A 20,849-nucleotide genomic window follows, 5' to 3' on the forward strand; every position below is an offset into this window, starting at 1 on the left:
AAGATTGATTCCGTTTAAGAATATATCAGACATAAACGTACGTATATAAGAAAGCGTCAAATAGACGTCTAAATCAGTACACGTATAGCGTATTTTATTTGGAGCATATTTGATGTCAAACAATATTGATATCATTCTCGAACTGAATGATAATTATTTACTACCTAGAAAAACGTTTATTCCGAAAGTGAAATAAAACATAGGAACCCTGTATTTTGTGCACGCTGGCCTTTTACATTAGCTACGGCAGCATGCAACCACTAATTTTCTTCCATATGTATTTCTGCTGCATGCGATGTATTCTTGAGAGTGTTCACTAGAACCGCACCAGTCCATATCGGCGGACGTAGTATTTCCTGCATTAATGTGAGCGTCATGTGGAACACTAACTTCCTATGATAGGGAGAGTTGAACGAGCAGAATTGTGAGAGACGCCATTGCTGTGTACGAAAAAAACTGCAGGAGGAAGATAGAGGGAACACCACAAGTTACTGTCTTGAACACCGGTTTATTTCACGAAGAAGCGTTTATGTAGCACAAAGCGGGCGCAAGGACATAAAAGTGTTCCGCTACCAGGTAACGATCTCGAAAACATGCACAGAAGGTACGAGTACAACTTCAATAACTTTTATGACATCAGCGCATCTTCTTTCGCCTTCGTGGCTGAACCAACACGTTTCCTTTGAGACAGTCTTGTGTAGCGCCACAGAAGGCCTGCTGACGCAGTTCTCCTTTTGCAGCTCTAAAAGCTTCCTGTTAGAGCGAGAATTAAGTCTCAAATTATGCTATATTTTCTGCCAGGTTGTGGAAAGGCGGAGCCAATGGGACGAGTATTCGGTGGCAGCCCCGTACGGAAAAGGCAGCAGATGCCATGGATTGTAAGTGCTGTCTTCTCAGTTTTCGACCATTGGGTTCCCACCGAACTACCGTCCGCATATATATATATATATATATATATATATATATATATATATATATATATATATATATATATATATATATATATATATATATATATATATATATATATATACGCGGACGGTGGGAACCAAGCAGACGACCTCGGATTATAGTGTCTGGTGCTCCTTCCAACTGAGCTACACGACGGCGGTTGAACCTTCTAATTTCTTGCGTATTAGTGTTGACATTCCTTTTAACATTTAGATATGAGCATATACTTCAAGAAATAGAAATGAAAGATACCAGGCTGCCGACGTGCTTCCTGCTCTTTAATTCGCAGTTGAATAACATGATGTAAAGCGAATTCGACTTCAAACGCCGCATTAACGTGCGTGTACCTCTGTTAGCTGCACCTATGCTGCACTGCCACAGATGTGAAGGATGAATCACTAAGCGCCTCCTTTGCGTCTGCGCTGGTTCCGGTACGAAACATTGTAGCCCTCTTCGGTGCACGCATCAAATTAACTGAAATGCACAAGATACGTTGCCGCAACAGCTGAGCATGCATCAACAAGTACCTTTACTCAGAGTTCGTAATATCCCCCTTCTATTCAACGACTCAGTGTACCTCTCAAATGAGCTGTCGGTACGATACCAAAAGTAGACTGATACTGCGCCTTTCTTTCCTGTGAACCAACTTATTATTTGATAATAGTCTCTCAAAACAGATAAACCACAATCTTTCTTTTCACAATACGCCCTCCCCCCCCCCCAAATCACTCTCTCTTTCTCTTCTTTTTAAACAAGGTCAAACATTTTCTCAACCAATTTAAACCCTCTGTTTGCCTCCTAAGCTAAGACATTCTAACGTTCGCAAACGTTTGCAAAACATTATCTCCTACGAAGCAGCGGTGTTCCTGTGTACTTGAAATTCGCTCGGTAATCATAGATCCGAATGCACTGGACACAAATGAGCTCGGCACTATCAAATAGTTTCTCAGGCTGTAATTTTTGTTCCCGCAGGCAGTGATTGTGTGCGGGTGACAGTGAGACATAATGTACGAAACCTGCATGGCACGAACGCCGTCGCCAGCAAATCATGAATTTTCAGAAAGCGAAAGTAGAATATAGTTTCGAGGCTCAGGTGACTAATTCGGTCTGGGAGCCCGAAGACGTAACATGTGATGCTTGAACACTCACTCCCAAGCTCAAGCGAAAAGACCTAGTCCCTTATGTTGTGCGTCCGCAACGTTGGAGTGCCGCCCTCTGGGCCCTGCCCAACCATCCTGCCAACGGGGGGTCACGTCTGTTAGTGAAAACTGTGGATGCCTCCCTGGTACACAATACACGTAGTTTTTATTGCGCACACTCCAGTCCTATGCGCCTTGAAGAGTGCTAAGCTGGCCTAGATAGTGAATGCTAATCTTATGAATGAGGCAGCTTCTCTAAAAAGAGAGAAAAGAAAAAAACTGGGCATGCACAGTCCCATCTGTGCGGATGCTGTCAGCTTTTTCAGGTGTCGGTGTATGTTTGCTGTTTGTTTCCGTGTTTATGCTACACATGCGCCAACACAGCCCACAAAACCAGGTTGGCTCTGTGAGCAATTATACGAACATACCGTTGCTGTGACAGCAGCAATTAGAAACGTATTTGCCCCGCACTGTGTACTTATCCAACCCCTCCTCCAGACCATCGTCATCGTCAGTTGGCTGCTTCGCATTGCGCCGTTGCAAGTAATTACTGCCACCCTGGTAAGTTGCGCGGTCCTCGACGGGAAACTGAAGAAAGAAACCTTTGAATGTGCGGACTGTGCACGGTTTTATAGCGACCTTTACGGGTCCTGATCAAAGGGCTAGGCCGCACGTAATTTTAAAATGTCGCTGAATATTACTACGCAGAATGACGCGTCGCTCTATTCAGGCTCCAACACCTGCTAATAAAGCCCCAGATGTTTAGCTCGAAGACGGTGTAGTCGGAAGAACTCTATGCATTATTATTAGACAGAGGCAAGTGTAGAGCTATAGCGTAAGGTGCCGAGGCGAACTAGTTTGATAGGTTTCTTAGAGTAGTGCTATGTGTTTGGCCTAGGGCAGTATAGAGTCACAATTCATTGGATAGACATAAATTAGATGGGCCTGCAGGGGAGTTTAAAGGAACCGAACTGCAAGAGGAGTTAGCCAAGAAGAAAAAGTTTCGAGAAAAGACTGAGAAGGAAAAAGGGAGGCAAGGATAAGAAATGAGTATTCTAAAGAGGCAGTATAACTCATCTGAAGTACTTGTCTTAGGATGGGCATTTAGTAGACGTCACTAAGCCTGAAGAGATAACTATTCTTGCCTATATAATGTGGGAGAGTGTATTGTCTGATTCGCTGACAGCCACAGGAGAGTTCTATACTTGGTTCAAATGTGAGATTGCAGTTTTGGAAAAGGCCATTTCTACAACTGAAATTTACGGCAGTGAAACCCTGCCTGAAGTTGGCTGTTCACAAAAAAAAACATGAGCTTGCATGCCTGTTTTCGGTGAAACTGCAAAAATGTCGCTCGAACAATGAGGTCAACGCAAGACCGCTTTACCTGTAGATAGAGGAATGCCAGTAATCAAGCACCATTGCAGTATCCAACTTCTCTGAGTGGATGTGTGATCGAGACAGGATATTTAAATAACAGCGAGCACGAAAGCCCGCATGTGATTGAATCTGAGGAGAATACTCTGGTTGATATTCCATAGCCTCCAAGGAGAAAAAAAATTGCCTTTGAGAAAGATGGAGTAGAATAAACTGAATCACATGGAAAAGAAGGAAAGCAACTAAGGCACTGCGACTGAAAAGCTGAATTAAACGTTTGACGATGGGTAGGCAAGTGTATTTAAGCAGAATGAATCTCCAATCAGTAATAAGGGCTCCTCTGACGAGATACGTATAATCGTCATGAAAAGGAACAACAATAAACGGTCTGAATAAGAATTTATTCAGCTGAACGCTTCACAGAGAGAGAGAGAGATACTAAAATGGATGTCATCCAAATTGCAGCCAGCAAGTCACGGAGACCTAACAATAAGAGAATGAGAAGAGAATGTAAACTTGCAAAGAAGGGGAAGTCGATGGGGAAACGTTCTGCAGAAATACGAGGGATATGCCGAAAGAGTGTCAACATGGCTAATGAATTTCGTCCTTGTACCTGCCATGAGCACTAGCCCATCCCCCTTGTAAGTATGTGCCAAATGTGCACAGGAAAAAAGACTAGCATCCCGAAGGCTTAAACCTTAGCACGGTCCGAAGGATGACTTGCCTTGCTATCTTGGCTCGCGCTAACAGCACAGGTCGGATCTTCAAACAATTGGGTCGTTGCTCCCCTCATTGTTTTGTACCGAGGACTACAATACGCTTGTCAGATAAGAGCTTCACGGGTTCAGACAGAGCCAGAACTGCGCATAAGCAGTTGCCATGGCAACCAGATGCACCGCTATGCGCGGTTGTTCCGCCCGTCGCTTCGCCGCGCTAGTCTCCACAGCTATATGCCGACGCCCGATATCCCACCTCACCGCTGAGCATCCACCGTTGCCATTCCAAGCATCTGCTCTGTTCCACAAGTGCTTCACAGCACCGCCTGGCGGCAGAGCTTGACGTATAAAGAGCCATGAGCGTACGCGCTTTGGTAGTTAGAGGTTCCAGAAGTGAAGAAGTAGACTGTGAGCGCGTGACATCTTCGGCAACTGTGAGAAGCTGCTTCGGACGATACCGAAATCGTTGCTTGGTGGGACCAGGCCTTTTACCGTAAGAGGGCTACGTGTGCGTCGGAGATGCCTGAACAGCGGGCAGAACGTCTCGCCAAGAGGCGACGTCAAGACTTTGAACGACAGATACGTCGAATAGACACCGAGCCCTTACGGGAACAATATGAACGTCGGGAGGAACCCAAGACGCGAATACGTGCCGGAGGGCTTAACACGCCATTCGGCTTGTGCCCTGCACACCGTTAAATACCGGTGTCTTTAATTTTTTGGTACGTGTAACTTACGGGTGTGTTGTGTTTCTATTCACGTTTTTGTGTTGATTGCGGAGCATATTATTAGTTATGTCAGCAAGCGTCACGCTAGCAGTATGATAACTACGGTCGAACTTCAGATCCCATTCAGAGAATGAGAACGAGAAGAAAGAGAAAAAAGCGCAAATAAGCTTTTTTTTCGAAAAAAAAGTAAAAAAACACCCGACAGGTAGAAAAGCCAATGTTCCTTTAGAAAAAAAAACTGACTTACCAGAAAGTTCGAGAGGAACAAATTTGTTCCTAACCTGAGGCGCTATCTGTGTATGGAAATGTAGCAGAAATTATGTCTTCAATTAGTGTGGATGTTTGTAAAAGTCTTTTTCTGTGTTGCTGAGTTGTGAGATGTTTTGAAATATGTTGACAGTAGATTTATGTTTTGCATTTCAACATTTTGCCATTGCTGTGCGTTTTTTTATTTACATTTGCCTTCCAAATAGACAAGCTCTTGGTGCTAATGTGCTTTATTATAACTTGCTATGACAATTTCAGAAGAGTATCTTCCTCATGTGTGCCTTTTTTCCTTCAAGTTCTGGAGCTCAGGCATGTGCTTAATATTCCTGTGCTTTGTCCCTAAGTTAGCGCACTGTTATATGCCGGCGCGGCTCAAAGGAAGCGCTAGTGTGACGGCCGGTTAGAGGCTTCGAGTACATGAAATATTTCCTTCCAGCGTGCAACCTTGGGCAAAGGGGCGTCACTCTCTCTGTAACACTCAGAAGCGGTGACAGCCCCGCCAGGAGGAAAAACAGCTGGAACTTGTAAGGCATTTGTGTGCGCCTTACCAATGACGACAGATGTATAGGCAGGAGAGGGAGGGTACGATTGTGCTAACAATCCCATTTATACGTGCTCGGCTACGAACAGGCGTGGTGTGCCCTATAGATCAAGGTTGCCTGCAACGGCAATCAGCTAGCATTGCAGTTGACTGATCAAGTGCTTCTTCCTGGTTCCCGGGGATAAACCTTATGTGCTTTATACGACCCATCTCCAAGGCGGCAGTGCCAGTCTTTAAACAGCCGCAGCGTGACTCTTCAAGCATCGGTCTGCACCAGCGACCAGTGAAGAACATTCTGTGTACTTCTCTCTTCATTGTGTATTTTAGCGAAACCTGTGATATAACAGAGCCTCTTTAGCTTGCGCGCTTTAGACAGCTTATTGTGAACCATGTGTGATTTGAAATGTAAGCTTAGTTCCTGTGCATCACCTCAGCCGTCCAACAACTGCCGTGTCGTTAACCCACCTATACATATTGGGTGGCATTAGGGAAGACTGAAACGCAAAATGCGGGAACGTATATTCTCCATTCAAGTAATGATCACTCTTCCTGTAGAAGTTTATTACATTAGAAACTATTTTCTCCCTCAAATTTTCATACCGTCTTTTTTATACCGAGCATGGTCAATGCTGGTAGAAAAATTTAGATTTACTAAATATACCGAAATTCCTCTCATTCAGTTCATTCAGCATCATTAAAAGTCGCACTATACCTCCTGCAGGGCAAATACCTCTCCCTTATTCCTCATTTAACCCGGTCCTGTGCGAACTGCATCCACTTGACCCCTGCAAACTTATTGCCCTTGTCCACCCACCGAACTTTCTTGCGGCCCTTGCTACACTTCACTGCCTTGGAATAGTTTGTTACCCTATAAGCTACCTTCGGTTATCCTCTCTTCGCACTAAATGTCCAGCCCATGCTCATAATTTCATGATTTCAAAAGTAATGTCCATAACTTCAGTTGATTCTTTGCCCACTCGGCATGCTTACTTTCGCTTAACATTCCCCTACAATTCTTGGTTCCATAATCCTCTGCATAGTTCTCAATTTAAGTAGAACCCTTTTCGTTAGCCTCCCCGTTTGAGCCCTATAAGTGAGTACAGGTAAGATGCAACTATTGTATAGTTTCCTCTTGAGCAATGCCGGGAAGCTTCTAGTTATATTCCGCGAGTACTTCTCAAAAACTCTCCATCCCAATCTTATTCTCCTTGTTATTTCCTCTACATGGTCCGGATTAGCCGTTACTACCGGTCATAAGTACACATATTCGCCTACTACTTCAAGTACATCGTTACCTAATGTAAACTGCTGTTGCTTCTCGAGGCTGTTGAACATTACCTTAGTCTTCTGCATATTGATTTTCAAGCCTACCTTTCTACTTTTCCTGTCTAGGTCATCAATCATTATTTGCAGTTCATCCCCCGAGTTGCTTAGCAAGGCAATGTCGTCCACAAATCACAGATTAGTGAGGTATTCTCCATCTACCCTTATCCTTAACTGCTCCCATTCCAAGTCTCTGAATAGTTCCTCTAAGCAAGCTGTGAATAGTACTGGGGAGATTGCGTCTCTTTGCCTAACACCTTTCTTTATGCAGAAATATGTTTGCTGCAGCCACTATATATATATATCCACCAGTACTTTCACTTGCGGCTCGTCTACACCCTGATTTCACAATGCCTGCATCGCCGATTTTTCTTCCTGGTCGAATGCTTTTTCGTTACCAATGAAGTCTACATTACGGGCTGTCTGCAGTCCGAGCATTTTTCTATTACCTCGTTTATGGTGTGGATATGCTCTATTGTAGAGAGTACTCTTTCCGAAAACCTACGTGATGTTTTGCTTGACAGGAGTCTAAGGTTGTCCCGATTTTACAGCCATTGCCTTAGTATGTACCTTACACCTGCCAGATACTAAGCTGAGGGGACTGTAAGCTTTCAAGTCATAAGCGACGCCCTTATGAATAAGGAAATGTGTTTGTGCTTCCAGGTTACGGTAGAGCCAATGACAAGCGGCGTTCCGTATACAGGGTGTCCAGTGTAAAGTATTGCAGTGCTCCAAATATTTCAGCACACTACGAATCAAATTTATATATATATATATATATATATATATATATATATATATATATATATATATATATATATATATATATATATATATATATATATGTCCAGTTGAAGTTTCAATGGGCCAGGTTATTGTAGAAAGTAAAACGTTACGACATACGCGACAGTTTTGTTTTTGCAATGTTTATTAGGGCAGCTGTATCTGCAGCTTCTGACAGCTTTGCCAGGGCACAAGTAATGTAAAGCTGCACTGACGAAGAAAATACCATTCCCGCAGCTGCCGGCGAACTGAATATTGAAAACGAACAGCCGCATTTGTCGCAACGTTTATATATACGTATCTATATATATTGCCATATTAATTGAACCCATTTACACTTCAAGATTTTTGAAAATGGCCATTTTAGGACTACCAGAGCGCGCCTCAAGGTAAGGTTATTTTTTATTCAAAGAACAAGAATCACGTGGTGGAAAAAAATTCGAGATTACAATTTTGGTTAAAAATATAATTTTGGCGCTTACTTCACGTCTTTATCTTAGGTTTATAAACCCACTTGACCTACTGCGCTTTTAAACCATTTGCGTTTGGCTATAATATGAACGCAGCTACTACACGGCTCAGGCTATGACAGCCTGAAGGTTATTTACATCGTTGTTTGGTCACCTATGAGCAAAATCTCTTGAAAATGTATATTTCGGCCCTTAGCAGCGCTTCACAGTAAAATTGTCTTTCATTACAGGTACTAATCAGGGGATATGTAGGTGACGATACCTTTGGGTGTGGCGGAAGCATCATAACTAGAAATGTAATATTGACAGCGGCTCACTGTCTAGTCAAAATGTGAGTACTAAACAGAGCTTATATTCACTTTAAGATTATTTCATTGGATGCAACTGAGCATAGTTATACTTATGACTGCTTTTAGAAGACTTTCCGTTAATCTACGGAAAGAAGTTCCTTCATTTGGTTAGCTGTTAACTGGACACAAGCCACAATGTGGCCTGTTATTTTACGCCAATATACACATTCTGCTGTTTTCAGGCCTAGTGGTCGGCATGATAATCATAAGAGCGAAACCGCAGTGTTGGTCGCTAAGCTCAGAAAATGCGGCAGCTGCATTTCAGAGCTAGCATTTGTCCGCCTTCTTTGCAATTACGTGTCATCCATACTCTATCGCAGCTAACATTATAGCCTTTGCGCATTCGACACTCGAAGTTTCCTAATCTAGAAGTATAGTAAGCTCAGTATGGTCAAGTATCGTGAACATATTTTTGAGCAATTTCAATACTACAGATCAGTCAAAATGATGACAGAGGAACCTGCAGCCTGCTGCGTGTACTGAATTGCGCGAGAATAGTGGGGCGTAGTAAGCATTTAATCTCACTCGGATTATTTTCGGGGACCAACCCTTCTTGATCTAGAAGTGCACACCGCTTGATGGAGCAGTCATGAGAAGGGTGGAAGGGGAGCGGCTCTGCTGGAGACGCGTTTCTTCTCATAGTGCAGAAAATTGCGTTAAAGCACATCAAGCTTATAAGTTGCTCGTCGGTGGTACTTTTGTGTTTTTTGAAAGTCGAAGAAGCAATCAGGTTCGTGCACGTGTGATGTAAACATGGAATTGAGGGGCAGGTTCATAAAAAGTAACATATGTCATTATTATAGAAGAAAAAATGATGTGCAGCGTATTGTGTTTCCGATAGTTATGCTGTCTCTGACCTAGGATTAATGCTGGAACCATTTCCACTATTATATATAGAATGTTCATCGGCCATTGTATCAAAGACACGCAGACCTATAGTTATCACGAATATTGAACATTTTCAACCAACTCAATCACTCCAGTTGGTAGTTGCAGTCCTCGCAAGAGCTCAGATCCTGTACTGCATAGCGTTCGAAGGAATGCTTTAACCCACAGTTCGTGCTGTGGCTATTTTTACCGCCTTGACAGCGGTAGGAATATGATTCTAAATATGTTCGGTGCGTTGTACAATGATTAAGGTGGGCCACATCAGTTTCGAAACAATATTCCAACTTGTGGGGACCTTTACAAAACACGTAATGGTGCTATCCATGAGTTCTTTGCATCAAAATGTAGTACACTATATGTAATTCTATTACAGATCCTGACTGCGCCTCAAATGTTCTGGACACACTGCCAGCATCATTGTCGCTTTTGCATCAGTTTAAATCAATGGGGCTAGCGCTAAATGACAATCCCCGCACCAGGAGTTCCGAACACACAATCCCAGCCATGTGGCAGAAATCGCTGTTATTTGTCACTTCTGTACAGCAACAAAGAAACATAAGTCAGCTCAAGTAATGTTGGCTGCTTAGCCGGGAGCACAGGAAGGGTCTTTGGAGGACGCTGTGACAAAAGGTTATGTTGTAGATATTAACAGCGGTCAGCTTTGCTGCTATTGAAGGGAGTCTTTTACCTGCATCGTGAGGGCCGAGAATAAAAGAAGATATTAAGAGGTGTAAGGCCGCGGTGGTCTTTGTACAGCACTCTAGGCGCACCCAAGTAACAAAAATAGGCTTCGCAAAAGAAGTGCGCCGAATTGGCGCTTTCGACCCTGGCTCCGCATCTCCGCGCCCCATCGACAGGGGCATCATTATCTGTGAAGACGGAGCACAGCTCAAGCCACGAGGATTTCGAGGACCATTTATAAGGATGGGGACGGGGAGTTGAATGTCACGTGTGCTGCAAGCTTGCGCTCTTTCTCGCACACCTCTCAGTTCTTGAAAAGTGAAATATGTTTTTTTTTTTTTTTTTAAGAGCGCGTTGCTATGCGACTTTGGCTTCGAGGTGAGACATCAACGTTTAAAAGAGTTGTGAGGGTCCGTTTCGTTTTTGTGCTAGTTTGTGCGGCTGTCCTTAGAACACATTCGGCTTTGATTGTAGAAGAGCAGTGGCCCCTCTCTGATAAATAGTTTTTGTATTTGCGCTACTAGCGCTTAAGAAGTTTTGTCTATTTTACTAAGTTTATTAACTTTCGTATTTCCGTGTCAATTATACGTCGGCCGCCACATCAACGGGACTCTCATAGATTCGAGTTGCAAGAGAAGTGAGAAAGAATGCAGGGGAAAAGATGAAAGTTGATTTTATTTGCAGGTAATTAATTTCACCAATTTCACTTGACTGCACTACAGAATGATGGTTTTTCAGACTTGAGTAATATTTGGTGAATTTATGCCACCATTTGTTTTCAGGAGTGTTTGCCACGCACTATATAGATAACACCAGAGAATAGTTTTTGCAATGTAAGTGCCGGCACAAGTGTCAAAAAAAGTAATTACGACTGCGTGTATAAGCCAATAATAGTCCCAAGGTCTGCGCGATGCAGAGCCATTCTTTGTAGTCTGGCTTCGAATGGCATCGACAAGTCCTACCGCTTAGTACTTCTTGGTGTTTGATTATTCAAAATTTTTCTAACTGCTATGCATAAATATAATTGAACAAAAGGACATCCACTGGAAAGCCCTCAGAAAAGTTTAGCAAAACGGCTGCGGTGTTTACAGTATAGGTGAGCAGTATGTATCAGCAGCCGTTTCCCGGCCTCTGTTCTCACACCGAGATAAAAAATCCACCCTAGCTTAGGAGGCTTTTCTGAGCAATCATAGGTGCCTGAAGCCGTGAAATAAAACTGAAATAATATGCAGCAGTCAAAATTACGTTTTCAAAATTTTCACTAGCGTCATCGTGGTATGTAACTGCATTGCACAATCTTAAAGTCAGAATCGCAGTTCTCATCTAAAACGTTTTGTGATTATTTTTGTCAACAGCCCACCTAGAGTTGGCAGGGGTACCGTTTCAACATTATGGCGCGAAGTAGATACCTCTAGAAAGGCACAATGAATTCCCTGAAGCGGTGCAGAAAGTTGGAATTTTGGCGCTCCCATAACTACGCCCTTGCGTGATATTTAAACCCACCTTTACCAGTCATTCATATACCACAGTCGCGTTTTTGTTTTCAGAAAAGGTTCGACCAAAAATGCAGAAAAGTTGCTTGTGTACTACAACACAACAGAACACTCGAAAGGTCCGACACTTTATGCCAAGAGGATGATCGCTCATCCTAAATACACTCCTTTCAGGCTGTTCGACGTTGGGCTTCTGAAAGTGAGTATCTCCTGCACATGGCGTTGCTTATGATTAACACTGTACTAGCTATGCACCCTTTTGGCATTGTGGCTGTTCTAATTAGCGATAAATAAATATCTGCGGCAAAACAAGCAGACATCAGACAATTAAAAACATCAGTAAAAACTATATTGAGCGTGCAGAAATATTTTTTTAAGCTTAGTACCGTTCAAAAGGTGCATGGAAATAAAACATCTTTGGCATCTCTGCATATCGTCCCCTTTTCACACTGTCATTATGTTTTGATTAAAGGTAATTATCTCAATATGGTTGCTCAGTATAAATAAAGGATTACTCACAAAAGATTTTTGAGTGTTGATAAAGAAGTGCTTTTGAAAAGCTGCCCAAGTCAAACACTAAGCACAAATTCGTTGGAGACACAGATCTCTCTGAATAGCGGTAAAATTTCCCTTTGTCTGTTCAGATTTATTTGCCGCTTTTCACTCATTTGCCATTTCCTTTTTATTCATTTTTTCTTTCTCAGCCTTATTGCAATCTTTTTTTTTTCTTTTTACACTTTGTACGTTTTCTGTATTTTTTCGCTGTTTTTTCTCTTTGTGTTACTTTTTCCTCCTTTACTCTTGATTGAGAGTGAGAATTAAAGAAATGACAAGGCCCGACAATGAAGCTTCGTAACGTTTTTGCACATTTTTGCGAAATTTTACGAATTGTTCAGAACTTCAATCTTCGAGGCTGTTCTGACGTCTGCACACTTCACAACACCCACGGCTATTTTGATGTCAAGCTTACTTTTTGGCTCTAATTATGTAGTTAGAACTATCTAATTGGGTAGATCAAAGAATTATTTATTTATTCTACATCATAAAAATTTTGCCCAGCCAGACATTTTTTGTCACCCTCTACAACGTAAAACCATTTTTTTACTGAAATTGCATCATTCTTGGGCAGCGACGGTGTGACAAGTTTTGCGGACGCACTTTCTACGCACATCCACGATTTATAATGGCTTTGTATTTAATAGAATTGGTTGTATTCAATAGAATTGGCTATCACTTTGTAAGTTAATTCTGACGAAGTGGACCGTGTTTCATAACGACGTTCATTGGAGGCCGCGTGAACGGTACAAGTCGTGAACTGGACAAATCGTGAACGCCAGAGCAGGTGCGAGGTGTAAAGTAGGCTTAGCGCTCGTATGAATATATGAAAACAAATATGTTCAAACCGGTTTTTTAATTTAACAGGTCGCTTATGATGTCGTCTTTTGGTGCAGCGTAGCAATGAGCATCCTAGAGCAGATAGACAACTTCATTATCACCATCAGCAGCAGCCTGACTATACCCACTACAGGGTACAGGCCTCTCTCATATTTCTCCAATTTACCCGGTCCTGTGCTAGCTGCATCCACCTGATCCCTGGGAACTTCTTAACCTCTAAGAGAACTTGTTCCTGGGCGAGTTGGTAGCATTCTATTCTTAAGAGTGTAAATACAGCAGCGAAATATGTTGTTATTATCTCGCGAGTTCGCCACTCTTGCGCATCGATGCCGCTTGCATCTGCGCGTAGCGCCGTTGACACAACAGCAGGTCGTCAGGATGTGCGCTAAGGTTTCTGGTCTTGTGTTCACTTGTCGGGGATCCTTAACCACTCGTGAAACACAAAGTGAAATTTTACGAACGAGGATCCTACGTAAACCCGATCCCCACCACCAAATATTCCTCGCTTGCCACTCTACACTTCTTGCTCGCAGTCTATATAATACACGTGCCCTTCATTTGCAGTTAGTGAAACACGAGTACATAGAATAAAACGAGCACCAGTAGAATACAATAAGTGCCGCCAGGGTGGAATGAAATAGTACAGCTTCAGTTCTAGTCTTGGGTTGGATTAGGCGCAACTTTGTGAACAAGTCGCTAGAGTCGCGGTAGCCATTGTAATGGGCATCAAATATTATTCATCAACGCGTCAAGCTAAGAGCAAAAAACTTGAAATACTGCCAAATTGACGCCTTCTGACCAACTTGTCTTGGTGTGAAAAGGCGCGAGAATTCGGCTTTCGATGGCGTGACTCACTTGTAAAACAGCAGCTTTGGCACTCGCTGCTGCACTTTAGTCAGCACGATTTAATTACCGGTCCCAGCTTTGCTAAATCTGTGACACATAAAAAAGAACACAGAGTTGATTTTTCTCCATGCAGTTTTGGGGAAGGCTTATCTACAAAGCGCTAGAAGCAATCAGCAGGAATCTTCTGAACGTATTCTACTTGTCGCAGGATTTTTTGTTGATGTCGTTGAAGCCTTCAATAGTTAATATAAATAGACGGCAACTGCTAACACGCGAAAAATACGATAAAGAATTTTTATTACGGAAAAGGAAAAAGGCACGGAAACGAAAAAAGAGAGTTGCTCGCAAAACGCCGATAGCCGCGAAATGTGGCTCCAACCCTTTCACGCAGTCAACGTTTAAGCAACGCCTGAAGCATTTCAAGACAAATTTTCAGCCTGCTGTACTAAATTTCTTCCCTGTAATTTTACTAAGTATAAACAATCTCTTACAACCTACATATCTTTTAATATTATGGTCTGTTCTGTATTGCGTAATGACAGTTCTTTCAATAGCTTTAACTGTGTATTGATTTGGTTACTGGCAACAGCAGTGCTAATTATTAGAGACTGGTGAATGTCTAACGAATAGTGTGAAATATGACTGCTTGTAAACAAGTCGTGTGTTCACCTCAGTTGTCAACATGCAGCGCTGTGCATGCAATATTTTAATGACAGTGACTATTACAACAGCTACTGTTACAGGATTGAAAGTGTTCCGTGTGTCTACCTAGTCATTCTTTTCATTTTATTAATCCATGTTTTTTGTGAGCAAGTGCTTCAGTTGCATGGTGAAAAAGAGGCTCCAAATATATTCAGTACACATTCCCACAATGCCTCATCCTAGCAGTAATGTTTTTAATGATAAGGACTTGTTCATCTGACATCCTTTTCTGTCAGCGTTGGCTGTGACGCATCCAATGCTAAATTCAGTACACATTCCCACAATGCCTCATCATAGCAGTAATGTTTTTGATAATAAGGACATATGTTCATCTGACATCCTTTTCTGTCAGCGTTGGCTATGACGCATCCAATGCTAACGCTTTTTGTTTATCGTCAGCTTGAAAAACCACTTAGGTTTGACAAATTCGTCAAACCGGTATGCCTACCTATGCGCAAGATTTCAGTCGGAGGAAAGAAGCTTCTCGCTGCTGGATGGGGCATAACGCATAATGGTAAGAGCTTGACCTTATCATTGATTGGTGATTTAATTACTGACAGCGTGGTTTAGGGAGCAAAGCAGGCAAAAATAGGTTTACATTTTTGTACATAAATGTCTGAATCAAAGCTATCAGCCTTGTGTTCTACCCTTCTCAATGCGCTTGCACGTGCGGTGGTCTGCCATGTAATTACGTCACTGAACACAATATAATTAAACCAGGAATTTTGCAAGCAACGGATGCAGATATATGCTGTCGCAATCCACGAGAGCCCCTTTGTTGCTTGCCTTCCAACGTGACTGCAAATATCTCTTTAAGATGAAAGCCGAACTGCACGCTGTGCTGCAAAGGGCGAAAAGAATGATATGCATGGTGTTAATATTGTTCCTCACGTTAATATTCATGTCAGTTTGCATGTCCTGAGAACTCACTATTGTGCTCTTAGCCTATGCTGCTTTGTAGCTGAGCATGACCTCGTTTCCTATTTGATGGACAAAATGCGCTGAAAATATAGGGTCGTATTTAGACAGCTGATACCTCACACGGTGAGTTAAAGTGGCATTATTGAGGCCGACCCAGTACACAAAAGAAAAAGAACACAGCATGACGTTTCGGCCCCCGTATTGGAGCCTTGTTCCCAATGCTAGATTTTGAACAGATTGTGAACAGATTGTGATTATATTGTGAGAAAGGCTCCCGTATGGGAGCCTAAACATCATGTTGTGTTTTTTTTTCCTTTTGTGTATTTCATCAGCGCCAACAATGTCATGTTTAACAGTCCATCCCAACTAGACGAGTTTTCGTCAAACTGTTGATTGCATTACACTCTGAGTTGTTCGCAATGTTGTGCGCCAGGATTGTAGCAAATATCTACACAGCTGAAGAAGGTTGCAACATAATGGAGATTTTTGTCGACATTATGCGAGCCACTTAGGAGGCCATTTTTCCTAATTAAGAGAGTTGTAAGTTCAACGCAATGAGTTTTTACCTTCTTGCTCTCGTCATTGTGCTCTTGCGCTGTTGCATACGCATGACTAGCATGGTCAATCAGTCACTAAATTTGCATAATACTGAACAACAGGCTGAGGTGCGTGAAACGAGGCAGCATCGTCTCGGCGCCTTTGGCCGCTTTCGGTACACAATGAGCTGTGATTTTCTCAACAAAGAAAGCACGACTCGCTTCACTCCTGTAGCAAATCAGTCACTAAATTTGCATATTACTGAACAACAGGCTGAGGTGCGTGAAACGAGGCAACATCGTCTCGGCGCCTTTGGCCGCTTTCGGTACACAATGAGCTGTGATTTTCTCAACAAAGAAAGCACGACTCGCTTCACTCCTGTAGCAAATCAGTTACTAAATTTGCATATTACTGAACAACAGGCTGAGGTGCGTGAAACGAGGCAACATCGTCTCGGCGCCTTTGGCCGCTTTCGGTACACAATGAGCTGTGATTTTCTCAACAAAGAAAGCACGACTCGCTTCACTCCTGTAGCAGAGTCTTCGTGCCTGCTTCACCTTGCTTCGATGTGCGGCCGCGCCGGAAAAGCTGATGCTCAGCGCAGCGAGGCCACGCTGCGCCGCGTTCCAACCTAATTTGGATGTCCCTGTATGTACACGGTACAGCGAAACCCTTCAAGCCCATCTTGAGGCTGTATGTTCAATGCTCCTCAAACAGTGCTCCGTGTTAAATTAAAATGATTGATTGAGATTGGGCCTCGCCCGACTGAGCCAAACATGTTCCCCTGTGCACTCCTGTGAACAATCAACTTTTCTTTGTTTACATAGCATTATTTTGTATTCATTCTAGCTTCCAGCGTGAGTGAAAAGCTTCTTTTTACAAATCTGCTCGGCTTGAAGGATAAACGTTGTGAAGAACTCGTCCAAAAAGTCAAGGTGAAGACGACCCGTGTGATACTTGGTCCAGCAATTTGTACACAACAATGGGGGAAGAGCCTTTGTCGGGTGAGTACTATCAATATTAAGCGGAATCCATAAAATAGCACTTTACATATATTGTGCGGTGAAATTCTAAAATTGCAGCTTAAAAATAAATGTCATCAAATATAAGAATCTTTGCGAAGACATCATGAGACGTACCGCTGTGAAGGAGAATAAACGTTTACTTTGCCATTTTGTGCATCAGTTTTGAGTTGATGAGGTGCAATTTCCAGCAACATAAAGCAAGAATATTTTCTAAATGAACGAACGATCAAATATGCTGTACCCTTTCAGACAAATTATTATATATTGACAGCTATTTGAATTGCCCGATATAAACTCGGATCCTTCTAGTGCAAAATCGCTAAGCCATCCCGGCATTCCGCCTAAGTTTGCCGCTTCTCATCACGACTATACAGCTGCCAGATGGAAGCTGGATCGGCAATGATTAATTGCTAATTTGTCTCTCATCCAAAGAACAATTAAGGCAGCTTTTCATAGATGGGAGTCCACCACACCGCGACTCAGAATAAAGCAGACTAACAACTTTTGGGCCTAGTTGGGGCATCATATTAGGGAAAAGGCGCTGAAAAAGACAACACAAAGAGAGACCACACTACCGGTTCAAAATACCAACTAATAAAGCGAACACCAATACCAAAACGTCCTCTTCCATACCCAAGCACTCGGCTTTTAACAATCACGTACACCTATTATAGCCCGCGAATAAGTGCTAAAAAAAATAGGTTTTCCCCTACGAAAATAAGCAGCAGATGTGTTTTTCAAGGCAGTGTAGGAGCAAACCAAGAAAGAGTTAAGCCCATTCAGCGGCCAACCAAACAAGACAAAACAGAGTTAAACACACACACATCATATGCAGTCACACAATGAGGCCAAAAACGCTTCCAAACACCACTACTCCAGCGCACAGCCAAACAAAAAGGCAATACCCCTCACAACACATCTAGCATCTCATGAAAATTCATGAAAAAAATTATTTCTTCACGCTAAAAAAGAATCTTTATTTAAATAATTGTTACCTTTACTTTTATCCTATACGCCGGTAACGTTACATGGGCTACCGATCCCGACTCCTGCATAGCATTCATGTAACGTTCAGCATAAGCTCAGGCTGGCATACTTGCCAATAAGGTAGCGAATTTCACCCCTTCTATTTTTCAGTAACTTGTCAATCTTCCTTGACATTTCGTTAATGCACCACCCAGCCTGTCCTATACAACATTTCCGCATGTCACTGGCATTTTGTACAGAGCTCCAAACTCACTGTTCACAAAATGCCTGTCTTTATGCCGTGATCTTTGTCATCTTGCCTGATTTGTGCTCAATAACAGCTTATGGTTCTGGCGCAGGCAAGCCTACTATTGCATCATACCTGCACATGGAGTGTGCATGCCAAAATTTAAACACGTGACCGCATCTGCTCAGGCAGCCGGGTCACGGTGCAGGTGAAAATAATATTTAGAGCTACTTTATATCCTTGTTGTCCAATAAGTAGGGTAATGTAGCAAAGCCGCCAGTCGTATGAGCTCGAGTCCTCTTTTAGTAGCTGTGGACCATTCCACATGTTAGGGATGATGCGCCAAGGTTCTCTACTTAGGCCTGCCATTATTTATTAAATCTGCAATATTGATGCCAGTGTGAAGAGGTCAATGATTAGGAGAAGAAAGCGCCGAAGTACCCATCTCGGGCAAAGACCGGATGCCCCTGGACTACGCCGACACCGGCTCTCTGTGTCACCGGCTCTGCGGCATTCACACGTCTTTTTGCCAACGTGACATCTGGTGGAGACTTACTGAGTAGATTTTTCATGTACCGGACGCCCCCTTCAGGCCGCGACTAAAGCTAGGGACGAACTCCCAGGGTAGATATGCCTGTTCGCCAGGGCAGCCGGCGACTACGTGGCATATCTCCTGAATTCGGCCCGTTTTCTGACCTACGGTCTACAAGCACACCACTGTCACTATGAACACCCAAGCGGTAGCTGAAAATGTACGGCTTCACGAGTGAGACCCCCTTGTTTTCATGGTATTCACCATGAAGACGCCGAGGACTGGCTGAGCCAGTTCCACCGGGTGGCCACCTTGAATGTCTAAGACACTAACGCGAAGATGCACCTTATGTACTTTGGCCAGGAGAACTCGACGAGGACCTTGTACGTCAACCATGAATTTCGCCCGCAAACATGGGACCTGTTCAAAACAGAATTTCAGCAGGCATTTACAAGTACATTCTGGAAAGAAATGGCCGATCTTCTGCAGAATCGCATCCAGCATCCAGACGAATGTGTGATGTACGCGGGGGAGATTAAGCTACTGTTACCTCGCGCAGATTCAAACATGTTGGAAAACAAAAAAAAAGTGGTTACTGATGAGGGGTGTGAAGGAACAGTTCTTCTCCGGCCTGGTTCGTAGCCCGCCAGTGACCGTGGATGCTTTTGTCAAGGAATCAACTTCCATCGAGAGAGCGCATGACGTGCGTGCCTGGCAGTACGAGTGTACGACTGTGTCAGTGCTGTGCACCTTTAATGAGGGAACCACCATGTCATCAAGAGACATAGTGTGCAAAATCTTGGACCATTGAGCGTGAAGAGCTGGCAAAACTTGCCTGTGCTGACACAGTTTTAAGTTGCATCGATCACTGGTGATGTTCCCGAAGACGTGCCACATGCATTGGGCACTTTGCCGCTACTCGCAACCCCCCCAGGGTCACCTACAATGAGTTAAGCTGCCGTCGCAAGCCATTTTCTGCCGCCTCCAACACCTCGTTATAAAGCACTTGTGCCGGCCGCTTCCCAAATGAAACCTTTCCATTTTATTTTCGTCCGGTGACCAAGCGCCGCCGAACTGGCATCTAGAACACCGCAGAGTACAGACCGCTGTGCTACCTTTGTGCGAAGCTGGGCATGTCTGGCGTTGCTGTGCGTATAAAAAGACGTGGCTTCGCGAGTTACACTTCGGTGCTCGCTGTTCGCTGCAGGGAGAGCGCCCACTGGAGATTGCAGTTTATCTTTTAACCTGGATTCAATCAAGCGCCACCGAATACCTTTGCCCTACCGCTACTATTCCTCACAGCTGCGGGACCAGTCTGGAAATCATCGCCGGGTGAACTAGGCAAAGCATCCTCTGGAGGTATGGCTGCTCAGTGATGGAAACTACACTACCCTCACCAATGCAACCCACTTAACCGACGGCGAACACAGAGACAATCATGGCGATTCCCGAGCCGCACAAAGTTACAGCATGCCGACAACCCGACTAACTTATTCGTAGCCCGACTACCCGACTACAACAACAACTCACCACTTGGACGCATCACATCCGAGGCCGGACCCCTCGACATTACCTCAGCGTGATGCCACCGCCAGCCGATATAGAACTTTCAGTTTATGGCATCGCCGTAACCGCTTTGGTGGATACTGGGAACTATTATTCTATACTTAGCGGATCATTTGTCGCGGCACTCAGGTTACAACAGCTGGACGTACCTGGACTACACCAACAACGGCTCTGTGTGTTACTGGATCTGCGGCCTTCATACGTCTTTTTGCCAACGGGACAATATTATATTTGCTTCTTTGCCATCACCTCTAAATATCATTAAGAAGTGGGTTAACACCTTCTAGGTAATCCGATAAGAAGTCTGGTTTCGCTTCAGCTCACATGGAGGGCCCCCAATGAAAACCAGGAAAGAATGACGCAGTTACAAATCACAGAATCGAGAATCAACAGCTCCAAATCATATTG

The 20,849-nt window shown here is 43.5% G+C and overlaps 1 protein-coding gene across 1 annotated transcript in view; it reads left to right on the forward strand.

The window, feature by feature from the left end:
- LOC146176707 (clotting factor G beta subunit-like) overlaps window positions 1-20,849 on the forward strand; it is a 32,173-nt gene that overhangs the window by 8,205 nt on the left and 3,119 nt on the right. Inside the window, exons 3-7 of the mRNA XM_084581366.1 lie at window positions 802-878; window positions 8,523-8,623; window positions 11,759-11,903; window positions 15,047-15,161; window positions 16,955-17,109. Of these exons, the coding sequence (XP_084437492.1) occupies window positions 802-878; window positions 8,523-8,623; window positions 11,759-11,903; window positions 15,047-15,161; window positions 16,955-17,109 (593 nt within the window). The remainder of the gene's footprint in view (window positions 1-801; window positions 879-8,522; window positions 8,624-11,758; window positions 11,904-15,046; window positions 15,162-16,954; window positions 17,110-20,849) is intronic.

Source organism: Amblyomma maculatum, chromosome 10, assembly GCF_055883805.1.
Source record: "Amblyomma maculatum isolate TAMU_Amacu chromosome 10, ASM5588380v1, whole genome shotgun sequence".
NCBI classification, from domain to species: Eukaryota; Metazoa; Arthropoda; class Arachnida; order Ixodida; family Ixodidae; genus Amblyomma; species Amblyomma maculatum.